This window comes from Genypterus blacodes, unplaced genomic scaffold (assembly GCF_046128005.1).
Source record: "Genypterus blacodes isolate CSIRO-AG114 ecotype Tasmania unplaced genomic scaffold, CSIRO-AGI_Gbla_v1 ptg000007l_1, whole genome shotgun sequence".
Lineage (NCBI taxonomy): Eukaryota > Metazoa > Chordata > Actinopteri > Ophidiiformes > Ophidiidae > Genypterus > Genypterus blacodes.
The window spans coordinates 3,459,393-3,482,460 of NW_027466821.1; the positions used below are offsets into that span (position 1 = coordinate 3,459,393).

General features: G+C 42.0%; 2 protein-coding genes across 4 annotated transcripts in view; one reads left to right on the top strand and one right to left on the bottom strand.

Moving 5' to 3' along the window:
* Nucleotides 1-11,324, bottom strand: part of tbc1d22a (TBC1 domain family, member 22a) — an 85,033-nt gene extending 73,709 nt beyond the window's left edge. For all 3 annotated transcript variants that reach the window (XM_076152021.1, XM_076152030.1, XM_076152015.1), the window contains exons 1-5: nt 11,095-11,324; nt 10,627-10,683; nt 7,605-7,788; nt 7,214-7,457; nt 5,942-6,124 (exon numbers count right to left, since the gene is read on the bottom strand). In XM_076152021.1, coding sequence (XP_076008136.1) covers nt 5,942-6,124; nt 7,214-7,457; nt 7,605-7,788; nt 10,627-10,683; nt 11,095-11,156 — 730 coding nt within the window. In that variant the 5' untranslated portion in view covers nt 11,157-11,324. The remainder of the gene's footprint in view (nt 1-5,941; nt 6,125-7,213; nt 7,458-7,604; nt 7,789-10,626; nt 10,684-11,094) is intronic.
* A 1,766-nt stretch (nt 11,325-13,090) lies between these two features.
* Nucleotides 13,091-23,068, top strand: part of cerk (ceramide kinase) — a 28,001-nt gene continuing 18,023 nt past the window's right edge. Inside the window, exons 1-3 of the mRNA XM_076152041.1 lie at nt 13,091-13,387; nt 21,095-21,229; nt 22,836-22,958. Of these exons, the coding sequence (XP_076008156.1) occupies nt 13,219-13,387; nt 21,095-21,229; nt 22,836-22,958 (427 nt within the window). The 5' untranslated portion in view covers nt 13,091-13,218. The remainder of the gene's footprint in view (nt 13,388-21,094; nt 21,230-22,835; nt 22,959-23,068) is intronic.

A 23,068-nucleotide genomic window follows, 5' to 3' on the forward strand; every position in this document is an offset into this window, starting at 1 on the left:
AAAGTGATGGCGCCGGGGAGCAGACGGCTCGTAAACTAATGGGACTCTTGTAAAAAGATACTCCCCCTTGGATTATACCTGCTCAGGAGGCCTGATAGATGGCCCAGATGGTTGGGAGAGGACACCGGGCATAGATGAGTATACAGGTGGGAGAGAGAGAGAGTGTGTGAGTGTGTGTGTGTGTGTGTGTGTGTGTGTGTGTGTGTGTGTGTGTGTGTGTGTGTGTGTGTGTGTGTGTGTGTGTGTGTGTGTGTGTGTGTGTGTGTGTGTGTGTGTGCTAGAACAAGGACTTCTATAGTGGAATCCCTGAAGCTGGCCGGTTTTGCTTCAACTGAATAAGCTAAATGTGAGTTCAAATGTGATCTGGTAGCAACAAGCTCCAGGAGAAATGTCACTAAACAGCGACAGGTGAAGTGGGCCAAGACTTCTATAAGCGTATATGCTGACGTTTGGAATTTGAGGGTGTTAATTCCAAACATTTAATGATCATATTTTGAGGAACACATTTCAGCAAAAACAACTCATTAATATGTTGAATGAATGCAGTGCAGAGCCAGAGGATAATGAGCTACCAAAGTGCGACTGGTAGTTGTACAATTCATTGATACTAATAATGTTGTGGAGCCTGTTGTAGCAGAGCTGTATGGCAAAACTTTTCCCTCACAGTGTGAAAAAACATGAAGAAAAACATTATTGCAGCATTGGTATTGAATTGCAATGCTTGTGATGTGTTGTTCAAATAGTTTAGACTTTAGTTTTACCAATGTCAAACTGTGGTAGAAATACAGAAATCATAATTGCCACACAAAAAGCTAATTAAACAAGCTTGAGATCTCATAATTGCACTCCATTTCCCTCTCTCCTTTCAGCATTTCTAAAGCGGTTTGTTCACAAAAATATAGTTTAGCGGGTGGCAGTCTGTAATTTGTCATTTCTCAATCAAATGTCTCATGTCTGCTCTTGGGCGAGTACAATTAGTATTCATTCGATGTTGTCAACCACTTTGCCTGGTTATTTTTTTACCAAATATTAAATAACTCCATGTCTTTGGACTGGTGTTCACTGTGTTGAGTATGGTGAGACAGGGCTGGCCTGGATTACTTGAAAAAATCGGGTTCGCACATATTCTGACACCACCAACAAAAAAGTAAACCTGTAATGTGGTTTAAGGTTATACGTAATGATGCAAGAGAATGAGAGTAGAATTACTACAGCGGTATTAAATCATACAGGACAGAAGAAAAATCAGTGCTCAGCTTTCCAGTGGCCAACAAAACAGGTGTGAAGCGGTGCTGAAGTGTGTTCGGACTTCTGTAAGGGAAGTGAGAATGAAAAATTCACATGGGCGACCACATGCGGTAACATATAAATAAAGCTAGACAATGTGGGAGGCTACTGACAGAAGACAGCTGGTGGTATTAAGTCAGGTGTTTTGCCTGGGGATACGCCGGGAGGCATGTGGACATTCACGTGTTACACATACAGTGCAGTGCTCTGGATTACTGACTGTTCACAGTAGTTACTAAAGCAAGACACAGAAGAGCACATTCCATAAGACATTGAAAACTTAGAAAGAACTAAATATGCGCAAGGTTAAGTATTTCATAAAGTATCCACTAACAAAAACAATACGACCCACTGTGCATTTTCATTTTTCTTTCCCTCTACCGCAACAAAATGAATATTAAAGCAACAGAAATTCTACCGGTAATAATTCTTATGGAAATCCCTCTCACTGTAAAGTTCCTTTATTTCCCAGAAGTCTAATGCTTCTTTATCTCCTGCTCTCCATTTTCCATGTCCATGACACACTTCTGAAATTACCACACTTGCACGGTACTTTAAAACAAAGCATTAGGACTGGATTCAAGTGAATTATGCCGCCAATACCCTCTTTGATGGCAGCTATTAACTTTGCAAACAGTGCCACTGGTGGGACGACCGTGCGCTGGAGAGCTGTGAAACAGGATTGTGAATCGTACTAAGAGATGGGCGAACAAGCATGGAAGAAGCGCGGAACCTGCAAACCGCTGTTGCAGCAGTGGAGGTGATGGTAGTTACAGTTGTGGTGAAGACGTAACAAAGAGCTGCAGCACCCCCAACAGAGAAGACAGAGACAGGCAGACAGTCTATGGTGTTTGTAATGATCTCTGCATTCTTGCTTTTGTATTTGTTTTTCTGGTGCCAGTTGATGTCCATCATAGTTTGTGGACATGAAAGTGTGTGCGTGTGCGTGTGTGTGTGTGTGTGTGTGTGTGTGTGTGTGTGTGTGTGTGTGTGTGTGTGTGTGTGTGCGTGTGCGTGTGTGTGTGCGTGTGCATGTGTGTGTGTGTGTGTGCGTAGGTATGAGATGAACAAACTTGATTTACCAAACCGTACCATACAAAAACAGGGGAATATAATAGGGCAGAAAAAGACAAGGAAAACAACTGATGAAAGGGGGATGAAGGAATAAGAGTGAGAAGAGACTGCTGGCAAAGAGAAGACAGAAAAGGACCATCACCATAGCAACAGCAATATTGCCGCCATCCAGCAATAACTACTTGATGTCAGATGCCAGCTCTTACTCTCAAAACCTATTAAAAATAAAAAGATATGCAGGAAGTCTGTGCAAGCTGGCCTTCTGACTTCAAATCCATCACGGAGCAACTGGCTGGCACAAAGCACAAAGCAGCAAACACGGTGTTGGAGAAAAAAAAATGACAGAGTATCTAGTATTGCGTTTGTGATTGCTAATATATTACTTCCTGAAGCGGTGGCATGTGTGTTGTCAATTTGACAGGTACGCTCTGACAAACCCAATCAGTCGCACAGTGGAGCCGATCTCTCCGGGATAAGCGCGCCGTCGCTGCCATTCCAGCATGCGGGTCAGTGTAATGTTTGGAATGTTACACAATAAGCAGAGGATTTCATACTGTGTTGTTGTTATATTGGCACAGAAATCATTGACTTTAAATGTAGTTTGCATGTTATCTTTTGGTGGAATTTTAAAGAGCTTAGAGCCTGTGACTGTGTATTTTATGCAGAAATGCGTGTTTTTCATTCCTTTGTCCTCGGCTTTCCAGCTGAAATATCTCCCTGGACACTCAGCGGGCAGTGGGTGCTGTGTTCGGGGTTCATTCAGCAGACAGACTCGCCTCGGGACATCCAGAATAATTAGCTGAGATCAACCTGACATCAATCACCTCTCTGGCACACACGCGCACACACTCAGGTCATCACCTTCTATATGACCTTACATGCTAACCAGAACGCTGTCATCACCTGTCGCGGAGGTTCACGAGAGAGAAAGGCTGCGTTTAAAGAGTGGAGGATAAGTGAGACGGAGCTTGACATGGATATGAGATATTAGACCTGAATACAAAGGAGATCATGAAAGTAAGTTGGACATGAAACAAAGACAGTCAAAAGAAAGGTTAGAGACAAGAAAAGTAGGAAATGGAGGTGTAATGGTACCTGCTATCTCTCCCTCTAGATTGAATATATTTTTGGTTTCATAATATCACTCAAAGCATAAGTGGCACACTGTGTGACTTTCTGCCGCACGGTGCACTCTGCTCCTGTCCCTGACTAGATTAGCTCGGTCGTAACACTGAGTCGAAGTAGCAATAATGCCAAGTTATGGGCTTCGTCCATTGATTTTCGGAATCTCACACGCCCACACACCCCCCCCACACACACACACACACAAATATACTGTATAGACACAGATAATCACGCCTATGGACTCTGGAGTCAGCAATTAACGACCATCCAAGTGTGTTACCATCTGATGGATAACTGTAGCCCAGTCAAGTACAAGGAGCTAATATCTGAATGCGTCGGTTAAGATACTGGTAGAACCCAATATAAGCAGCTTTGTTTCAATAACCTAGCATGTCTATAATGGGGATTTGTGGGATAATAGGGATCACAGATACCTCCATATCTGAAGACAACAGCGTAATATTATTTACTTTTGTTCCAACGATATTTTGTAAGACTAGGCATACATTTCCTCTGTCTATTCTCATCTTTATCCCATTCTATTCTGCAGCAATGACCCACTTTTCCCATTGGGATCATTAAAGTTTCATCTTATCTTATCTTATCCCTCTCCCTCTCCCTCCCTGCATCCCCCTACTCCAGCCCCCCCACTCTCCCCCTATCCTTCACTTAATTATATCCCGTGAATGAAGTTCATCTTTCATGCTGCCAGCAGCCAGCAGCGTGGCTCGCCCGTTCTGGGCTATCTAATCATGACGCAGGGCCTAAACTAAATTTAGACAGCCGGCTTGTGATGCCTGGCAGGTCCTAATGGGGGCTGACACCTCAAGAAGCCACGCTGATGTACAGGATACACTCTTCCCAAGCAAGCAGCAGCCGCCGCCGTTGACAACCAACATCGATGACTGGTGAACATTTGTGTCTTGCTCAAAACGTGTCCGAGGGGATTGTGCGTAGCGTAGAGGTGAAGGTGTGTGATGATTAAGGCTAACAGAGAAGGTGGTTGTCAAAATGAAGTGCAGGACTGTGAGGCAGTACAGAGGAGGGCAGCGGTGACAGAGATGGGGAAAGCATCTGTTTGGTCTATTTGTGTGTGAGAGAGAGAGAGAGAGAGAGAGAGAGAGAGAGAGAGAGAGAGAGAGAGAGAGAGAGAGAGAGAGAGAGAGAGAGAGAGAGAGAGAGAGAGAGAGAGAGAGAGAGAGAGAGAGAGAGAGAGAGAGAGAGAGAGAGAGAGAGAGAGAGAGAGAGAGAGAGAGAGAGAGAGAGAGAGAGAGAGAGAGAGAGAGAGAGAGAGAGAGAGAGAGTGTGTGTGTGTGTCTACTGTCAACAAACTGCCAGCTGTTGTGTTCAGAATCAGCTGATCAGAATAATTGCTCTGGCTCTTTTTGATAGGAGTGTGTCAGTATGTCGTTTATGTGCCAAGCTGAGCAAAGGCTTCACAACTTGTGGAAATCACTGTCATGTTTTTTGAATATTGTTTTTGCAAATTAAGCGCTTCGTTATTGTGATATAACATCATCAGATTAACCAATAGCTGAATGAAAACATAGACGTTGTAATGCGTGATCATGTATTATTACTTGCTCAGCCCTGATGTTTATCCATTTGATTGGCCGGCGATGACTTGTGCTCCTGTGATGCCGGATATTACTGCTGATGATGTTGTGAAACCATTAAGGCATTTATTTAGACTTCAAAAATAATTGCTTCTCACCCTCCCGCCATGCAAGCTTGGCTTTTACAACTACAACTCTACAGTTTCTTGGCAACCACTGTTCCGTATAACAAGCATAAGCATTTCATCCCGTTATGTTCGGACTGCAAATTACAGCCTGCCGCTGGCTTGCTCTCCACATTTGTTACATGCAGGCACAAACTAGATGAGAACTGGTTCAATGTAACTAGGACTACCAAATACATGATTTATGATCCGTATCAAATTAACCCATGAGAGCAATTGAACATTAAACTGACTTTAACTCTTTATATTATGCAATATTGACAATAGGAGTGTTGACGGTGCTAAGATAGTGCACAGCAGTTGCAGAAAGTTTCACAGCACTGACATTCAACTGAGAGGGGGGTCTGCAAGGATTTCAAGGGGGCCACAGCAGAAGGAAATATATTCCCTGGGGTTGGATAAACATAAAGGCCTGTCGTTTGCTTAGAACAAAGGCCTGTCATTTCTTTTTGTTGGTGGTGCTATTTTTCCCCCATTCTAATCTGCATGTCCAGATGGCTGGATGACTTTCAGCTCGTAGCATTGTTAAAAGCACGACACAGCTGGCTGACTCACAGTGAGCAAATGAGGAGCAAGACGTTAAGCAGCTCAAGGAGGTGAAAAAGTGAAAGAGTAGGGAGTGAAAACACAAACAAAAAGTAGACAAAAACAAGAAAAGAACAAGAAGTTGCAACAGTCGGTGACAGAAAGAGAGTGATGTTGTTTATCTCTTACCTAGATCTGTGTTGGGCCCTGCCAACAACTGTCTGAACTTATCCAGACGGGAGGCTTCCCTCTCGGTCATGGCCGGGGTGCCAGATGTGTTCTGGTCAGCCATGCGAGCCACGAGGGGGATGACGGGTGGCCGGTGGGGTAGGGACCGCTGTCTGTGGAGGGCTGCACTCTCACCTGCTACATCTGGTGGGCAGACAAAGTGACAAGAGAGGAGAGTACGCAAAGCGTGAGTGGACAGCTTTCAGGTGAGGCTGCACACCATCTGGCGGTTATGTCCATAGCTTTTTACAAATATGAAATGATGCAATGGGAGGGAACCGAGGCTTTTACTGCGACAGCTACTTAATTTGGTCCTCATATAGTTTCAGCTTTTAAGTTAGCTACGAAACAAAAGCATCTGCTCGGCTTGACAAACACAATCCTACATCTGATTATAAAGGACAAGGCTGATATTATTGTTATCCATTTATGATCCAGCGACATGAATAATGAACACACAACAAATACACTGGGTTCACACAAATGCTCTGTGGAAAATAAGAAACTGCCTATGTAAATATGCTTTATCCACTTTTACAAAAGCCAAATAAAAAGCTGCAAATCTCTTCTCCACTGTTTTCCTTTGCAAAATTGTAAAGAGATTATTTAAAACAGCTTGTTGAAGTGGAACCCTAAATGTAATCTCAACCCAAAATACTTCTCCACAACATTCTGCATGAAATATAACAAATTACACCCAGACACAACTCAGTGTTTTATCCAATATAGACATGAATCTGTACATCCATATATAGAATAATATACATCTTAATAAAAAGACAATTAAAGACTGGAATGCTTTACAATATGGGTCTATACTGACAGTTCTTTCTGAAAAATATCAGCCAATAACATCACCATCCTAGCTCTGATACAGAAAAGGAAATGGGGGGAAAACACACTGACAGATGGAGCAAAGAACCTCACTACAGGCAGTTACAGCAACAGTGTGTATTTTTGTTAGACAACTCAAAGGAGTGCCACAGGCTGCAGAGCCCCTGGTGTGACCTCTTATCTTAGAAATCTGAGAGTGTGTGTGTGTGCCTCACTAATGTAAGCCATGCCTCTTGCCTTAATAGTAGGACGAGGCCAGTGTTGATGGAAATCCTCCAATACTCCCTGCTGTGGTTCCAAAGCAAATAGGGCTGCATTTCTCGTTTCATCTCATATGTTTGAATTTCACCGACGTTTATGCACTTGAGCCAAAACCCTTAACTTCGAGTGTACACTAACCTCTGGGCGACCCAATTGGAGCTTCGCTGTGGGACTTCACTAGGCGACTATCACCATACTGGCTGCTCTGGGAGGCAAACGACACCTCTGGGCTTGTTGCCTCTCCCTCCTCCGCTCTGTCCTCCTCGTCTTCCTCATCCTCCTCCTCTTCCACCACCTCCTCCTCCTCCTGTTCTCTTTGTTCCAGCTCCGTTGTGTCATCCTGTCTCTGTCGCTCCTGCTGCTTACTGTGGTTCTCGATCACCTGTAAGGTCGAGGGGAAGCATTGCGTTAAGCCGATTACAGACAAATAACTAAACTTACAAACACAAACAAACTAAAGTAGGCAGTTTGGTGTACATTCTTTTGTATAAATAGCCCCATCCAACTAAAATCAAATCTCCTTGTTTACCTTATTAGCAGTCTCCATGACAACCTCAATATTGAGGTTCTGCGCAGCCATGGCCAGCAGCTCGTCATCATCATCCCCGACATCCCAGGCATCACTTGTGATACTCTCAAACTCCTGGAAGGTTGTAGCCTTCTTGGGCTTGCCTGGTGTGGCCGGAGGAGGCTTGTTACCGGCTTTGATCAGGCTAGAAGACAGACAGGAGGGTAAGGCGGGGGGGGGGGGGGGCATTAGATAAGAGAGAATGAGAGAGAGGGGAGAAATAGCGAGAGAAGAACGCCGAGAAAATGGAAAAATCCACAGAGAAGAGCACATGACTAAGCACCTCTGCACCCGTCTTAAAAAACAGGATTAAAAAACAGAAGGCTTACACACAACAAGGCTGGAAATGGTCATGTTCAAAAGACACTTTACCGAGTTTCTTTCTTTGCTCTGCAAGGACACGTTTGTATTCAACAGGAACAAAAATTGCTGGTGGAAAAAAAATTCAATTAAACTCAACCTTCCCTGTTTAATCGTGTGGCGTGGAGAAAAGAAGGAGGGAACGGTGGAAGGGGGAATAGAGGAGAGAATGTGTTCTGATGCCTTACAAAGAGAAGATTACCATAATAAAGAGGAGACACTCATTCATAAAGAAAGAAAGAAAGGTGGGAGTTTGAACTTATACAATGACTAAAAAAAACAAGCAAATTAAATTCAAACCTCTGTGGAAATCCAAATAATTAAATGTCACAAGAAAGAAAAGGATTATTACTGAATAATGGACTGTTTTCATTTCTCTCTCTCTTTCTCTCTTTCTCTCTCTCATTCTCTCTCTCTTTGTGTGGATCTAATTTCTTTCATTTGTTTATGAATTATTGTCTTTCTTCCTTCATTGACTCACTCAGTCGTTCATTCAAAATCTGTGTTGAGTAACCTGACAGGAACACATTCATTGAATTCATTTCCTTGGATCATCAGGAGTGTTTGATTAAAACATTGCAGCAGTTTTATTGCAAAAAAAAAGTCATTCATTCATACTGGACAATGATTGCACGACGACAAACTTAATGCGTTCCTTGTTTACATAGCCACCTAACAAGTGGATATTCAGGAAGGTTCACTTCCTCTGACTCAGCACAATACCAATGGCTGTACAGTGGAGAGGTCGGCCATTGTAAGGCTGCAAATTCCACTACATGCTGTTGTGATTAACAATCAATCAAAATATTATTTAAAAGGCAAACCAACAGGAATCACACCCACAAAATGCCTAAACGTTCCAATCTATACAAAGCAATGCAGCACATTTAACTGTAATTGTGTAGGGAATTAACCTTCAAGATCCTTTTTTACTTCTTTAAACCAGGGGCAATGCTGGCAATTAATCTCTCTCAAGTGCCACTGATGATGAATTATGATGGGAGATTACTTTAGAAATGATAGAATAAAAACAGTGAATGAAAGGTTTGCCTTGTGCTTCAGGTGTACGCTGAGTTCACACTTCATGAAAGGTTTTGTGAGCCAATCTCATCAAAGGTATGAAGGTAATGTAGTTGCAGCCAATGGGCTAATATATAATTTAAACAAGGGGAACATACAATTCTGTCATATAAAAGGAAGAATATATGAATACAAATAAAGTCCGCATAAAGAATTAATGAAATATAAAGCCTGTTAGACTGAAAAGACTTCCAATGAACACAGACGCCGGCAACTGGATAAGGTCATTATGTCGTCTGCTTTACTGACACTAAGAAACATTTGTATTTCTATTTCCAAAGTCCAAAAGAATGCAGGTTTTATTGAAAATCATTTGAAAAACTGTCCTAATTCCTTTAAAAGCAGAATATAAAGACACAGTTATTAATTACTTCTTAACTAATAGCCGGGATTGTTGTTTGAAATTGTTGTTGTTGGAATGCATTCTTCTACTGCTAATCTGGCAGCTCATTTTTGACCCAAATGCAACTCTTTATTTATTTTTTAAATCCTTCTTATTGGCTGCAGAACATACCTCAGAGCAAAATCTAATGTGAGTGAGCACAGGTGACGAGAGAAATCACTTTCATAATGTGCACAAGAATATAAGACTAATACTTTCACTCATGCCTTTGTCTCATTTTCGCGATACATGATTCTTTGGCTTCTTCCAATTGGAAACAATGCAGAGATAAGATTCATTTTTGGGGTACTTAACTCTGCCCAATAAGCCTGTCATTTAATCAGTTCAGGAAGACGGATCGAACTCTGATTCAGCTCCTCATTTGTATCAAAGCTTTTATCCATCAAATGTATCCGCTGTCAGAGATTCAAAATAAATCCTCTGAATGGACGATAGACTACAGGTATTCAATTACAAACATTACAAATCACTGTCTGATTAACCCTAGTTTACTCATTTAGCAATTTCCCATTCAGAATAGTCTGAATGCCATTCAACAACCGATCACATCTAACCAGGAAGTTCAAATACCCAATCAGCCCACAGTCCGATCCCAGACATCCCTCATCTTTAACTGGCTATGCTTGACCAAATGCTTGAACCAAAATATCTGAACTGAGCCAACATGAGAGTGGGACTTAATAGGGGTTTACACTAAGATTATTGTTACATTTAAGATTATCAGCCACGTAGGTTATGTATCATATTAGCCTAACAGAGGCACATCAAAACAGAACTGTAGTAAGCAAAGCTGTGCCCTTACATTTACTTTCCATTCAGAGGAAAAACATGACACAGAGTAGACCTAGGCTCGGATTACACATTTCAGATGCAGCTGATTTAAACTAGAACTCAATTTTCCACTATAGGACAGGATTATATGTTAGTCACTGGTTCACCTAGAAAACAAATGCCATGTGAGTCTAAAAATATGTCCAATAACATAGAGAGAGGGGCCAATGATGTCAACTTTAACTGTGTTTCAGCAACAATCTGAAGCATATCATTACCAAGCGTCACAACAAGCGTCACAACGTCATAATTGCGTAATTACGGGGTGCTGACGGTGATCTTTACCAACATTAAGTAGATTTAACTTACTTTGCATGAAGGAGCGGGTCGAAAGGTGGGTGCTGGGCACCATAAACATGCTGAATACTGAGAGAGTGAAGAAGAAAATTGAAATGAATGAGAGAATTGATAGCAGGACATTTGTCTTATTACATACAGACTGGCTGAGGTTAAACCCCCGTTATTATAGCAGGGCCACGTCTGTTCCATTCTCAATTACAAAATGTGTCATCAACTCCAGTTTGGAAAAATTGCTGAAGTGTTAGCCACTGTTAGCAGGCTATGCTAGGGAACCAGCAAGGAACGTAGCTCTTAGCCAACTATTGCCACTGTCTGTGGGGTTAAATTGCACAGACGTCCGCGTGTTACAGTGACTTTAGCGCTAAACGTCTGCGCAACACAGCAGAAGAAGTGGATCAATAAAAGTTGCGTTGCAAGCGTCAAATGAGTAAAGCTAACTATGCTAAGCTAATCAACAGGATGAAACACGTCACTCACCTGCCAGGAACCTTTGCTGTGTTCCTTTTCCAGAACTGTTTTTTGTTTCCGTCACTCGACATTGTCCCTCTACGATCCAACCAGCCTTGATCACAAACGCCCGAACGCTGTCGTGATTTTAAAAACGTGAATTGTGTGTTTATTTACACCAAGCCCCCTCCTCCAAAACTCAGAAAGCTGCCATGTTGATACTGCCTCGTCGACGAGCAAGCGCTGCGGTGATTGGTCGACCGGGCGCTTCCTAGCTGTCGACCAATCACAAGTGAGATCTGGTGCTAGGTGGCTTGAGAACCCGCTGACGTCAGGTTCCTCTTTCTCCGCTTCTGAAGAGAAGTAGAGAAGTTGTATTATACGCACATATATATACGTATAACAACGCGCATATACCTTTGTCGCTAGATTTGCAGCTTGACAGTGAGGTTTTCAGTAATTTTAAATTTCATTAGCAAACTCTATTTAGAAAAATTACATTTTGTTACGCTTTTTAAAAAAAAATGTATTTTAGGACTCTTTGAAGCAGTAGTAATAGCTGAAAAGGGTAAGGGAAGAATATGCCTCTGTACTTGTTATTATGTTCAAAATAAGAGAAAACTCTGTGAAGAAAGAGAGACAGAGACAAAAACAGAGAGACAGAGACAGAGAGACCGAGAGAGAGAGAGAGAGAGAGAGAGACAGAGACAGAGACAGAGACAGAGACAGAGAGACCGAGAGACAGAAAGACCACCAGCATTGGGTCAATAAAGAAAATATTTGATATTCCACACATTCTGAAAAACCTTTAATCATGTGTGAAATACAAAATACTTTCTACAATGCAGTCCAAATATGGAAGTGGCATCTTTTAGTGAAACCACAGCAAAATTAATTGTAACAACACCCTGCCATGAAAAGCCAAGAGCAAGTTCTTCAAAGCACTTTACCTGTATCTAACAAGCACAAAACAACTCAGTTTACCTTGAAAAAATACAGCAGTGCGTCCTTTCTGGAAGTCACCATTAACCTTTAGAGGACAGTGAATTTAGACAACTTCATTTCAAGATTAATAGTTTTAATTAAAAAGTAAACCTTGATGACCCACTTGTGGTCCACCCAGAGGGCCTGGATATTATGTGCGTGCTCAGCTTAACGCACATCTAGACAGTCATTAAACATATGACCATGAAAAATGTGTAATGCTTTTGGATGTGATTTACTGTGTAAAGGAATGATCTCAGGTTAGGTCTGAATAGGAACAAAATGCACCAAAACAACCATGAAAAACCACTAAATTACAGACAGAGACACCTACAGCTCCCCTAAAAAGACAAAATCTCACAATAACTTGTTCTTCTGTCTTTTCTGTTCACGAGTATCACAATCATTATTATTGCAGGATAGAACTCTCTCATGTTGGACCATTGCTGTGAAAGCACTGGTGTAACTGACAGGGAAAACTTCCATTTAGCTGAGTCAGCAAACCATGTCAGAAAGGTCAGGGATTGTAGATTGTAGGTAATGACAGCAAAACTCTCTAAAACACAGGTTTGATCACGAGTTAAGATCCTAAATGCTTTGAGTCAACCATTAGAGCTTAAGAAGTGTTAATGCAACATGCTGATTCAGGGGGATTTAGCGCCAGAGACTCAAACAAAGGAGAAGTAATGCAGGATGACTCACTCTGTCCCTATTTACAGGGACCACAAACATCAGCTCCCCTGCCAGCACGCTGACATAACTGGACATTGTCATTGACATACCCCTGCATATATGATTTGTTATGGGGACACTAATCAGCACAGTTCAGAGGTGTTTTGTCATTTCTGTTCTACTTTGAAGGTATTTAAATGGACATCAAAGAAGTTCCATTAACAGAATACACACCGATGCTTGTAAATGACAGATCGATTGATTGATTTGATGGATGTGCTGGCAAGTAGCCTACAAATAAATCTGTCATTGTTTTCTGGCAGGGAGTGAAGCATCTTTCCTATAAAGGATCTTCGTCGTATGTCGACTCTCTTGTCAGTCCGGGCAGTCCACACACACACACTGCTCCAACACACTCGGCCACACCGTTCGTGTGTTGTCAAAGTTAAAAGTGGACCTCCGGAATCGCCCGATGACCGTGTAGCGGGTAACTGCACGATGGCACCTTTGAGCGACATTATGGAGAAACAACCACGACTACTGTCATCGAAGCTTTTCCATAAACACCGGCAGGTAGAAGTTACTCTTAATCGCGGTGATTTGGCGTGGAAGGAAACCGAGAGCAGGAGAAAACGGAGCTCCGACGTCAGCAACGTTTCTGCAGCAGGTAAGGAATGAACACAGAAACGAGGCCTTTAACGCACCACAGCTTCTGGTTTGCGTGTGTTATAACAAAACTTTTCTTTATGTATCCTGATTCTTATTCTGACACCATAATAACCTCGCGATCTATATGAAGTATTTAACATTGGCGACTAATTAGTTGCGGTGACAACTCCAATTGTAGCAGCTGTCCTCAGCACCTCATGCGTGTGTGTATGTGATGGGTGCAACAGTTGGGTAGAAAACACTTCTAAAGGCCCATGACCCCATCACTTTGTCGCATTCCTGTGAGGTCATAAATCCAGGTAGTGGGTTTTGCAAAATCAAACACGCACAACCATGTTTGATCTCATTTTAATTTTTTTTTTAAAGTGCAGTGAACATGCAGCAGAAATCCCTCAACACTTGACTGATCATATTCAACATTAAAATAGCTGTGTACACAACAGCATCAAGGCTGTTGTGTGTGGAGAAGATATGCAAATGTAGGCCAACAGACATCTGTGACATCATAGGAGTCACTTGTTGCACCAATAACAAGCAGCTCATGTGGTGTGGTAGAGGTCACATTTCATATTTGCACAATGGCTTTTTAACACCACGGCATGTTTGCAATTTCTGTTTGACAAAGTAAAGGTTCCCGAGCGGGGCTGATAATTGTGTCACCTTTCACCCGTCACATCAGAGGAATCTCAGTTTATCCCGATGTCCCTGTAACCCCAGTAGGGGAATGTTTGTTCATCTAAATGAGTCCCCTGCTCTGTAATTACTGTACCATATCATGTGAAGCTATTATGGTCAGCGCTGCACACTTCAGCCAGCCATTGACCTTCCTCAAAGTGGTATCAAGTGCCTTATAACAGCCTCTCATAAAGACTTCCTTTATTGAGTCAATGTTCAACTGCGCTAGATCCCAATCCCCTCAAGTGATCGCTGTGACACAAATAGGTCAGCGGGAGACCTCAAACAAAGAGATGTGATATTTTACAGGAACATACTGGACTGTGCATACATAACATGACATGACATCAACAGAACACACAACAGATGAATGGAGTCATGTTTGTTATTACTGAGAGGGTGAAATGACATTAAGGGCCAACACCAGCACAAAACAGCCTTTAGTGATGGAATTGTTTATTTATAATTTTTCTTTTTTGTACATGGAGTGTGTGACTTGAGTGTTGTTATGATCTGTCAGTACAGACTAGTTAATAAGTAACTGTAGTCAAGGACGGAGGTGGTGTTGAGTGTGTTTTTCCCTCGAGTCAATTTGCACCTACACAAACAAGAAGCGTTCTATTTTTGTACTCCACATGTTATTAACGTCGCTGACTTGCATCATAAGCGCCACACAGATGTTCTTCCTCTTTTCACTCACCGCCGTGTTTATTTTTGAGTTAACACTATGACATGTTTCACAGCAACCCGAGGCTAATTAACACAAAGCAACACAGCAGTTATTAGTAGTATATTATTATTACAACAAACCCTCACCTTTACACAGATTAATCACTGATGTCTGGCGTGTAAAAGAAAAGCACTGAATCAACATCCCTAATTTACAGAAATGGACACAAATCTTACTAAATGTCCATTCTTGCAATATTAAAGAAAGAGAAAATAATTTCCTCATCCGTTGTGATGCTAAATCAAACCTATAGGTACATTCTGCACACTCATAGACACCGGTGAAAACACAACTTATTGGTGCAGGTCCGAAAAAACTTTTTTGGCAAAGATAACTTTATAAAGCTGGAAATCTGCCATATCTTCAAAAATAAGTCTGTTGTGGCTGATAACAGAAAATCCTAGTTGGGCTAGAATTCATCAGGCCTTCCTCTGCGTTTATTTATTCACTTTTGTTGCCGACAAGCTCTGAGGAATTACCTCTAGTGGTAGACAATACTCTCATCTGGATTTGTCGGTTTATACGACATTAGTGGACGTTATTGCTTGATGATGAAGTGGATTTTGTTGAATCATCCATTCAAATGTGCTGAGGAGAGAAGATAGGGCCTCCTCGCCAAGCCTCTTATCCCCACACACACATCCAATCCCAAGGATGGCGTGACCTGTGAGTCCAGACTAAATCCTATGTTCATATAATGCCTGAGTCATTCCTTTGAAAATCCTGGGAAAATCTTGACTAAATCCTAGCATATGCTTTCAAGATCACCTTCCCCTTTATCCAAATCACTATGTTCAGTGAGTAGCACTTCCTCACACCGTCTTAGCCTGAATATCTCTCATGGCTGGTGGAGGGGTGTAGATATTTGCTCTCCCATACGGCAGAGCCTTAAACAAGTCCAGGATGTGAATGTCAGGGATTCACTTTTATAGCTACTGCAGTACTGGAAATCCGAGTAATCTAAAGCAAAAATAAGCTAACGGTATTTTAGAATTTCCTAAAAATCCCCTAGCAAAACCTGCATATGACAAACTGAGAACCAAAACAAAGCTTTTATGGCTTTCAGCATTAGTCAGCTGTAAGTAGAAGAGTAAAAATAACACATACATAACAGCGACACAACGCAAGAAATCTTAAAGTGGCACATTAGAATAGAGGTGAAGGTTGTTTAACAAAATGGATCAAATGGTTTTGTTTTTCTGTGAGAGCTCAGTGGTTTATTTTCACACACCTCTGTAGATCCGAACTCTCGGCAAACAAGCAATTTCAGGGCATCTCTAGTGAATATACGTCCATTATACCTTCCAACTTGGCTGTCCTCTCTTCTCCATCTGTTTGCCTAAGCGTTGGCTTAACAAACCCATTGTGCCTGGGAGAAATCCACATGTCTTGTTGACAGCTCACTGCCATGTGTACCCAGGCAGATCTGTGCTTTGTAATCTAAAGCCGGGGCTGCTCAATGCACATCGCTGTCTGTGCATTGAGAGACGGCAGCAGAGGGATGGAGCCGGAGAGATACGGAGAAATGAATGCTGCCAGAGCCCGACAGCTGGAGATTGGGTAAACTGTGGGAGTTTATACTGCATTACTGGCAGCAGCACAGGTCTTTTCATTACATTTATTTACCTGCAGCTCAGGTCAATAGGGGTAAAGGATAGATGCTTCAAAGCTGATTACACAATGACCTAGATGATGGTGTGACCTGGTGTTGTTAAATGACTGAGGGATACTTAACCACTCGGTGTGTGTGTGTGTGTGTGTGTGAGGGTTACTTTCTGAACAATTCTAATTTGTGGAAAGCTCTTGCATCTCTTGCATAGATCCCTATTATATAATAAATGGGACATCGACATCGTACTGATTTACATGCTCTTTTTTAATTTAGCTGCTGTGCACACTGAGTGGAAACAGGTCATTTTTGTGAATGGCCCCTTCAAGGCCTCCTATTCTCATTTCTACTGATTGGCCAGCTGCCCCACACAAACAGATACAATGTGAACAGTCACCCGTTAAAAGTCAGAATAATGTGTTTTATGGGTAATTTTTAACCGAGCATTAATATTTATACATCAAGGTTACAGTGTGTTGCAGTGTCACAGTCTGTCAACTCTCCTCCTCCTCAAGCTCTGTCTTAGAATGTCACTGTAACTTTGAATGCAATATAGTACGAACTGAACAGGAATGACATGAAAGAAGTACAAACAAACATTTCCTTATACTTCCTCCTCTAACAAATTTTTAGTGACAATTCACAGTAACAATAAAGGGAATATGTGTTGCTCCGCTGTGTAAAGGGAGCGGTGCCAAGAAGAATAGCAGAATATGAATCTGATGACAGCTTGTCGTTGTCAGAGGACGAGGAGAAGGTGAGATTGGGCTCTGCGCTGTCAGACACACAGGAACATTTCAAATATGCATATGAAGATAAGTTAAAAATCATCTCCGTCTGGTTTTACAATCCGTCATCGATCTGATCATAGTCAATCTGATGATGGAATCTTTCAGTGTACACGCGTCCTGTGGCATGTTTCGGTGTGACGATGCATTCACAGACATTGTGTTTATTTGTGGCAGTTTGGAGAACAAGAGTATTCAGAGAGGAATCCTGTCAGGTGAGATGCCACCCTGTTGTAAGGAATCAGGATGAGCAGGAATGATGTAGTCAGTCAAGCTGAAGCCCACGGGCCTCTGTGTCTGCCCAGAACAATGGCTCCTCCAGATTGAGCTGATTTAAAAGTCATGCTCTAAAGTTAGAAAGCGCGTGAAAAGTGTTTCTACAGAAAGAACTGAGTGTTACTGACCTCTAAGTTCTGTTATATTACCACAAAGATCCTCTCTGTTCTATTTTTGGTATTAGATAAGCGCTGAGACTGGTGAAAGTTCTTCTAAAGGGCTTTTTCACTGATTATAAAACTTTATTCATTCTGCGCTCATTCTGACTGACTGATCTGTTAACCTCCTAAATCCCACACATGGATGATGCAATTGTGGGCCCGATGAGGACTTTGATTACTTCAAGCGTGTTCGCCTGTAATGCTAGAATGAAAATCTTGACCTTGGCAACTGGGGAATGAAATTCTCTGAACAAACATATTTTTTTTTTTAAATCAAAACACTGATATCATTGTCACCCACCTGAGTCAAGGGTTCACACCTCAGTTGACCTAATGACTCAGTAACACAAATAAAATTCACTCCTGCTGATCCCATTTCGATCCCTTATGCCTTGAGTTTGTCAAAACTAGACCACCACAAATCCCCCTACTACACTACTGTACTACAACTACAAATGTGTCTAATAATACATGACTGTGTGTTCATTTTAGGGGCTTTGTGATCTTTGCCAAAACAAATATGTGAATTCTCCACCCTATTTGCAGAGTTACACACAAAGAAAAATAAGTCTTTTTCAGATTTCAGACCTCTTGCCGCTCACAGCAGCACACTCAGCCTGTGGTGTGAACAGGCACTGCACACTGGCTTAGATCCAGGTGCTAAGATTCTTTTCCTGCACAAAGGAAAGTATGTCAGGGCATAGCAGAGAGGATCTGCCTTGTATGGCCAAGGGCTTAGCATGTAGCTTAGGGACTGAACTGAGCGAAAAAGTAGGGGAGTTGTATGAGGGTATGTCTTCTGTGTGTGTGTGTGTGTGTGTGTGTTTGGGGAGGATTATTTTGTTCTCCTGCGTGTGTGTGTGTGTGTGTGTGTGTGTGTGTGTGTGTGTGTGTGTGTTTGTGCAGTGTAATGTGGGAATGTCGGCTTTTGTTACCAGTTCTTTGCCAAAGCGGTTAACTGGAATTGTTGGCTTTGTCCCGGTCAATTCCTGGAATGGCTCGGCCGGGTTTTCCAAGGGAGGTTGTGAATGGTCACAAAGGAAGGAACACACGAACCGGACGAACTCTCAGAGAAGAGAAGAGTTTCACCTCTAAGAGTGGCTTACCAATCAAACAGTCAGGGAAAGTTTTTCCTTTGGTTAGATTGCTGTGTAAGCCACATAGCTTAGATCACAAACATCCCGTAAATAAGATCTTTCTCACGTATTCCACTGCGTGCACTTGATACAGATGTGATTTCATATTTAAATACCCCCAAAACCAACACAGTCTGCTGCAATCTTAGCTTCTTATTTACATTTTGAAGATGCCCTTGCCATTTGTACCAAAGATAACTTTTGCTCTCCGCTTTTTCTTGCAGCACATCAATAAGTCAAAGTATCAACACAACTTAGTGATGCACAATGGAAATCTCTTTGTATTAAGAAGCATTATCGTTTTCTGTGTTCTGCTTGCAGTGTGATCAGATCATACATGGCAGTCGGCCAGTAGGGGGCCCACATTCTGTCGATATTTGGTTGGTTTGTGCTCCAAAAAACAATGTTCTGCATAGCAAAGCCTGGAAATCATGTTTGATCACAACTTGATTGTGGCAATCATGTTTGATATGCAATCAGCTGCGCCTCCTCCATCAGCGCGCACTGGGACGCGGTGTCAATCACGACAGACTGACACACAGACTTGCAGGCTGTGGCAGAGACGCCTGGTATTGTGTTGTGCCTTCCTCTATAAATATTCTAGATCATTTGATGCTCTGATCGGGAGCTTCTTTCTCTGAGACTTATTTCTTAATCCCCAATTAATGGCAGGAACATGACCCCTAACCCAGCATCTATTTTAATCTGCCACATCTGGATCTGCTAAATTCCACCTGTTGATAGTTTGTCACAGCATAACACACAAGCTGGAGTTTTTTCATTAATTATGGTGAGCTTTCAACTCCTTCAGTTATCCATTTGTGTGAGGTAATTCCCTATAACATTGCCAGCTGTTGTCAACACTGAACCTTGATTGAACTACACTTGAAGAAAGTCAAACCACAGATCCATCATTTCATGAGAATGTGTACCCGTCGTGTTTGCAAATTCACATGGAATCTCTTCTGACGTGCAGCAATCTATAATGAGCTCTAATTCAATACAAACAATCACTTTGCCAGAGTGGGTTCCATTTATCAAATAGTTGGAATGGAACTCTTCATTCTATTTCTCCTTTTAATAAAGCCATTACCCACATTGCCATAACTCTTCTTCCTATTTGTCAAAGTGTGAATATCGATGGCCATAAAGTTATTCATGCTTGCATGCTGCATCATCTTTATTTGAGAAAGAAATGAAATCCTATTCCCGTGGACTCCCAGGACAGAAATAATACGTCTTGCCTCCCTCCCATCAATTCACACCGTATCAGCCGAAATACATTTGTAGGAGAGCGCTGAGTGCTCCTGCATGTGACACCAACCGAGGAGGTCAGTTAAACTCATCGCAGGGGATATTGTCCTTGCCTCATCCAGAAGAAGTACTTTTCGAATTTGTTCAGTTAGTAGCAGGGCCATCTATTGTGCTTGAACACTCAGGGGTTTATAGGTTTTGGTGATAGGAAGGCTCCACACAGGGCTGCAGTATGGTGAAGACCCGGCTCTTGAATATTTAAGCATTTGCCCACCACTGACCTGTACCATTTTCACACTCCATGTCTTGGGGCTTAATGTCTTTCTTTAATATCTCTGCCCCCCTTTCACCTACATTTCACAGATGATTTCAAGCAAAATTATAGCTTTTACCTGAAAGGCCCCCAAAACACTATTTCCTCGCAAAGCCTAAGCTCTTCTTACTAGTATGTATATAGAAAAAGAGCATTTCCTCACTATTTCCCATCTGCTATCATCCAAACTCTGATTATTACCAATTACTTAAAATCCTTTCACGTGCAGCTCTTTACGCTAAGTTACCCGCTCCATTTCCTCCAGATCGCAATACAAACTCTCTTGACAAGCGAGACTCTCGGATACCGCCGAGGTCTTTCATCTTGCAGTCGTTGCCAAAAACTGGCTGCCTTCATCCCGTTCCCGCGGGAAGGACGAGCAAGTAGATGCCGTTCCATCACAAACATTCAGCAGCCTCCCCGGGGATATGACTGTGTTTTCCTCCCATTCATTTAACTGTACATAAAATCAATGGGAGGCTGCCATTCCAAAGTCACCTTAACCTCTGTGAGGGAGTGGATGAAGAGGAAGTAAACGTTTGTCATATGGTTTTGTTTCATTTCCCTGTATTAATATTTGATCTTGTCTGTGTTGTCTTAACGCAACTTACATGTGATCAGTTTGAATAAAGATCCTAATCACAATAATACCTTTAATCAGAACATAATAAATGGTTCTTGGGCTGCTTTAATCTGTGATTGTATGTGTGTCTTTTTACATGCGTTTGTGTTTATTAATATCCTCTGTAATTTGTCTCTCCAGAAGGCGGCCATGTTGTGCAGCTGTATGAAATAGTGGCTGTACGCAATCCAGAGGAAGATGATCAAGGCGGCACAGAGGCTAAGAGGAGCTCAAAACCAAAGCAGCACTCCCAACTGCACCCTCATGCATTCACAGGTACGGCAGACCTTGAAGTTGACTGCGATATCGATTTGTTTTCCTGGGGTGCCAACAGGGGGGCGCTACAGAACCGTCCTTCACTCCCATCTGTTCAGTTTGCAGTAGCAGGTTTAAAGAGGGACACATCAAATTCAGTTTGTTAATAATGAGGAATAATGTTCAACAAAATGTAAAAGCTTTTGTAGCTGGAGAGAGATGTGTGAAGTTGGGGTAGCGATATCACAAAGAGTTTGTTTCACGCCGCAACTGAAAACAGTAAAATTTTAAACAAAGTTAAATCGTCCAAAAGGCTGTCAGTTGCTTTTGTTTTTAAAATCTTTTAGCTTGTTATAAAAGCAGTGGATTCTCCCTTTTAAAGTCACGTCTGTAACACTTTGGGTAAATGTGCCAAGTGCCTGTAGTCAGCTCGACTAATCACTGGAAATAAGCCTGCCGACATCGCCACAGGTTGAATGTAATGCATCAACTCAGCTCCCTGGGTCTGTCACGACAGCTTTCCGGTGATTCATGAGGCAATGCGCTGATTTTGAACGATTAGATTACATCCAAACAAGATCGGATTTGCTTTTTTATCATAGCCAAATGTTAGGAATTACCCATTCATGTAAAAAAAAACACTACCTCGCCAATTTGCAATTTTAGTGGCATTAAATTTGCATTAGAGTGTGATAGCTCTGACACGGCTGCGGCGCTACGGTCTGTAGGAGCTTGGCTGAAGACACGCTATCACTCAACGCCTGATTACATAACTCATCAAAGGGTGATTTTACATCCAACTCTTAACTTCCCTTTGCAAGTCCCACTGAGAGCACAATGCACTCAAAGCAAATCTGGCTGAAGAAGAACTTCCCTTAAAAGTTTGAGGTCTGATGAGGAAAATGCTTAGTGAGATTGTTTGACTTTGAAATGCTTAGTGAGTGAATTTTAAGTGCTTGTTGCCTGGATTCTTCTCCCTTTATGTAAATATTTTAGTAAAGCTCCTAACAGAGCATTAAGTGATTCCAATTATTTATTCATTTGTACCTCTGCCAATGTTTGTCTGTCTGTCTGCCTGTTAGCAGGATATGTCAAAACATTAGGAAAGGATTTAGGTGGAACTTGGTGGGCAGGTTGGGCCTGATCCAGGGAGGAACATATAAAGAAAAATGTCACCAGTCCGCCTGATGGTGGCACAGTAATAACCACCATTACATTTTGGACTATAATTGCCTGCTAAAGTTGAGAGGGGGATCGTATTATTATTACATTATACTGTAAGTTGAAATCTTGGCCGACCTAAAAGAATGGAAAGCACCGCAGATGGAGGCCATATTTATTGCAATTGTTATCTTTTTAAATCATAATGGAAATTTCCTTGTTTCGATGATAGCATCTGTATTTTCTTAAAAGCTATGAGGCGCTGTTTGAGCTTCTGCAATAACCTGCGTGGGTTCACCAACACATGTGACCTAGATGTGCAGAACCCAGAATATAATCTCCAAGTGTCAGAGGAACCAATAAGTGCTTCCTTTGACTCAGATCAGCGAGGACTAAATCGTTCTACAGCAAGGTGTTTTAGACAAAAAGGCTCTGCTGCAAACTGCTCTCCTTCCATTTCTTTCAGTTTCCTATGTGAGAAGGACAAGGCAGCACCAATGGCGGTGCAGTGACGTCACATTTCACTGCTCCAGCGCTGACCTCCGTCAGCAGTGGATCCAAGCCATTGAGGAGCAGCTGTCACTGTTCAGTACGTACACACCTGGAGCACTTAGCTGATAATGTGGACTTTGGATTTCTCACACAAAACCTGTTTATTGACTAGATGTCATAAGGTTGCCGTACATGAGAAAACTTGTT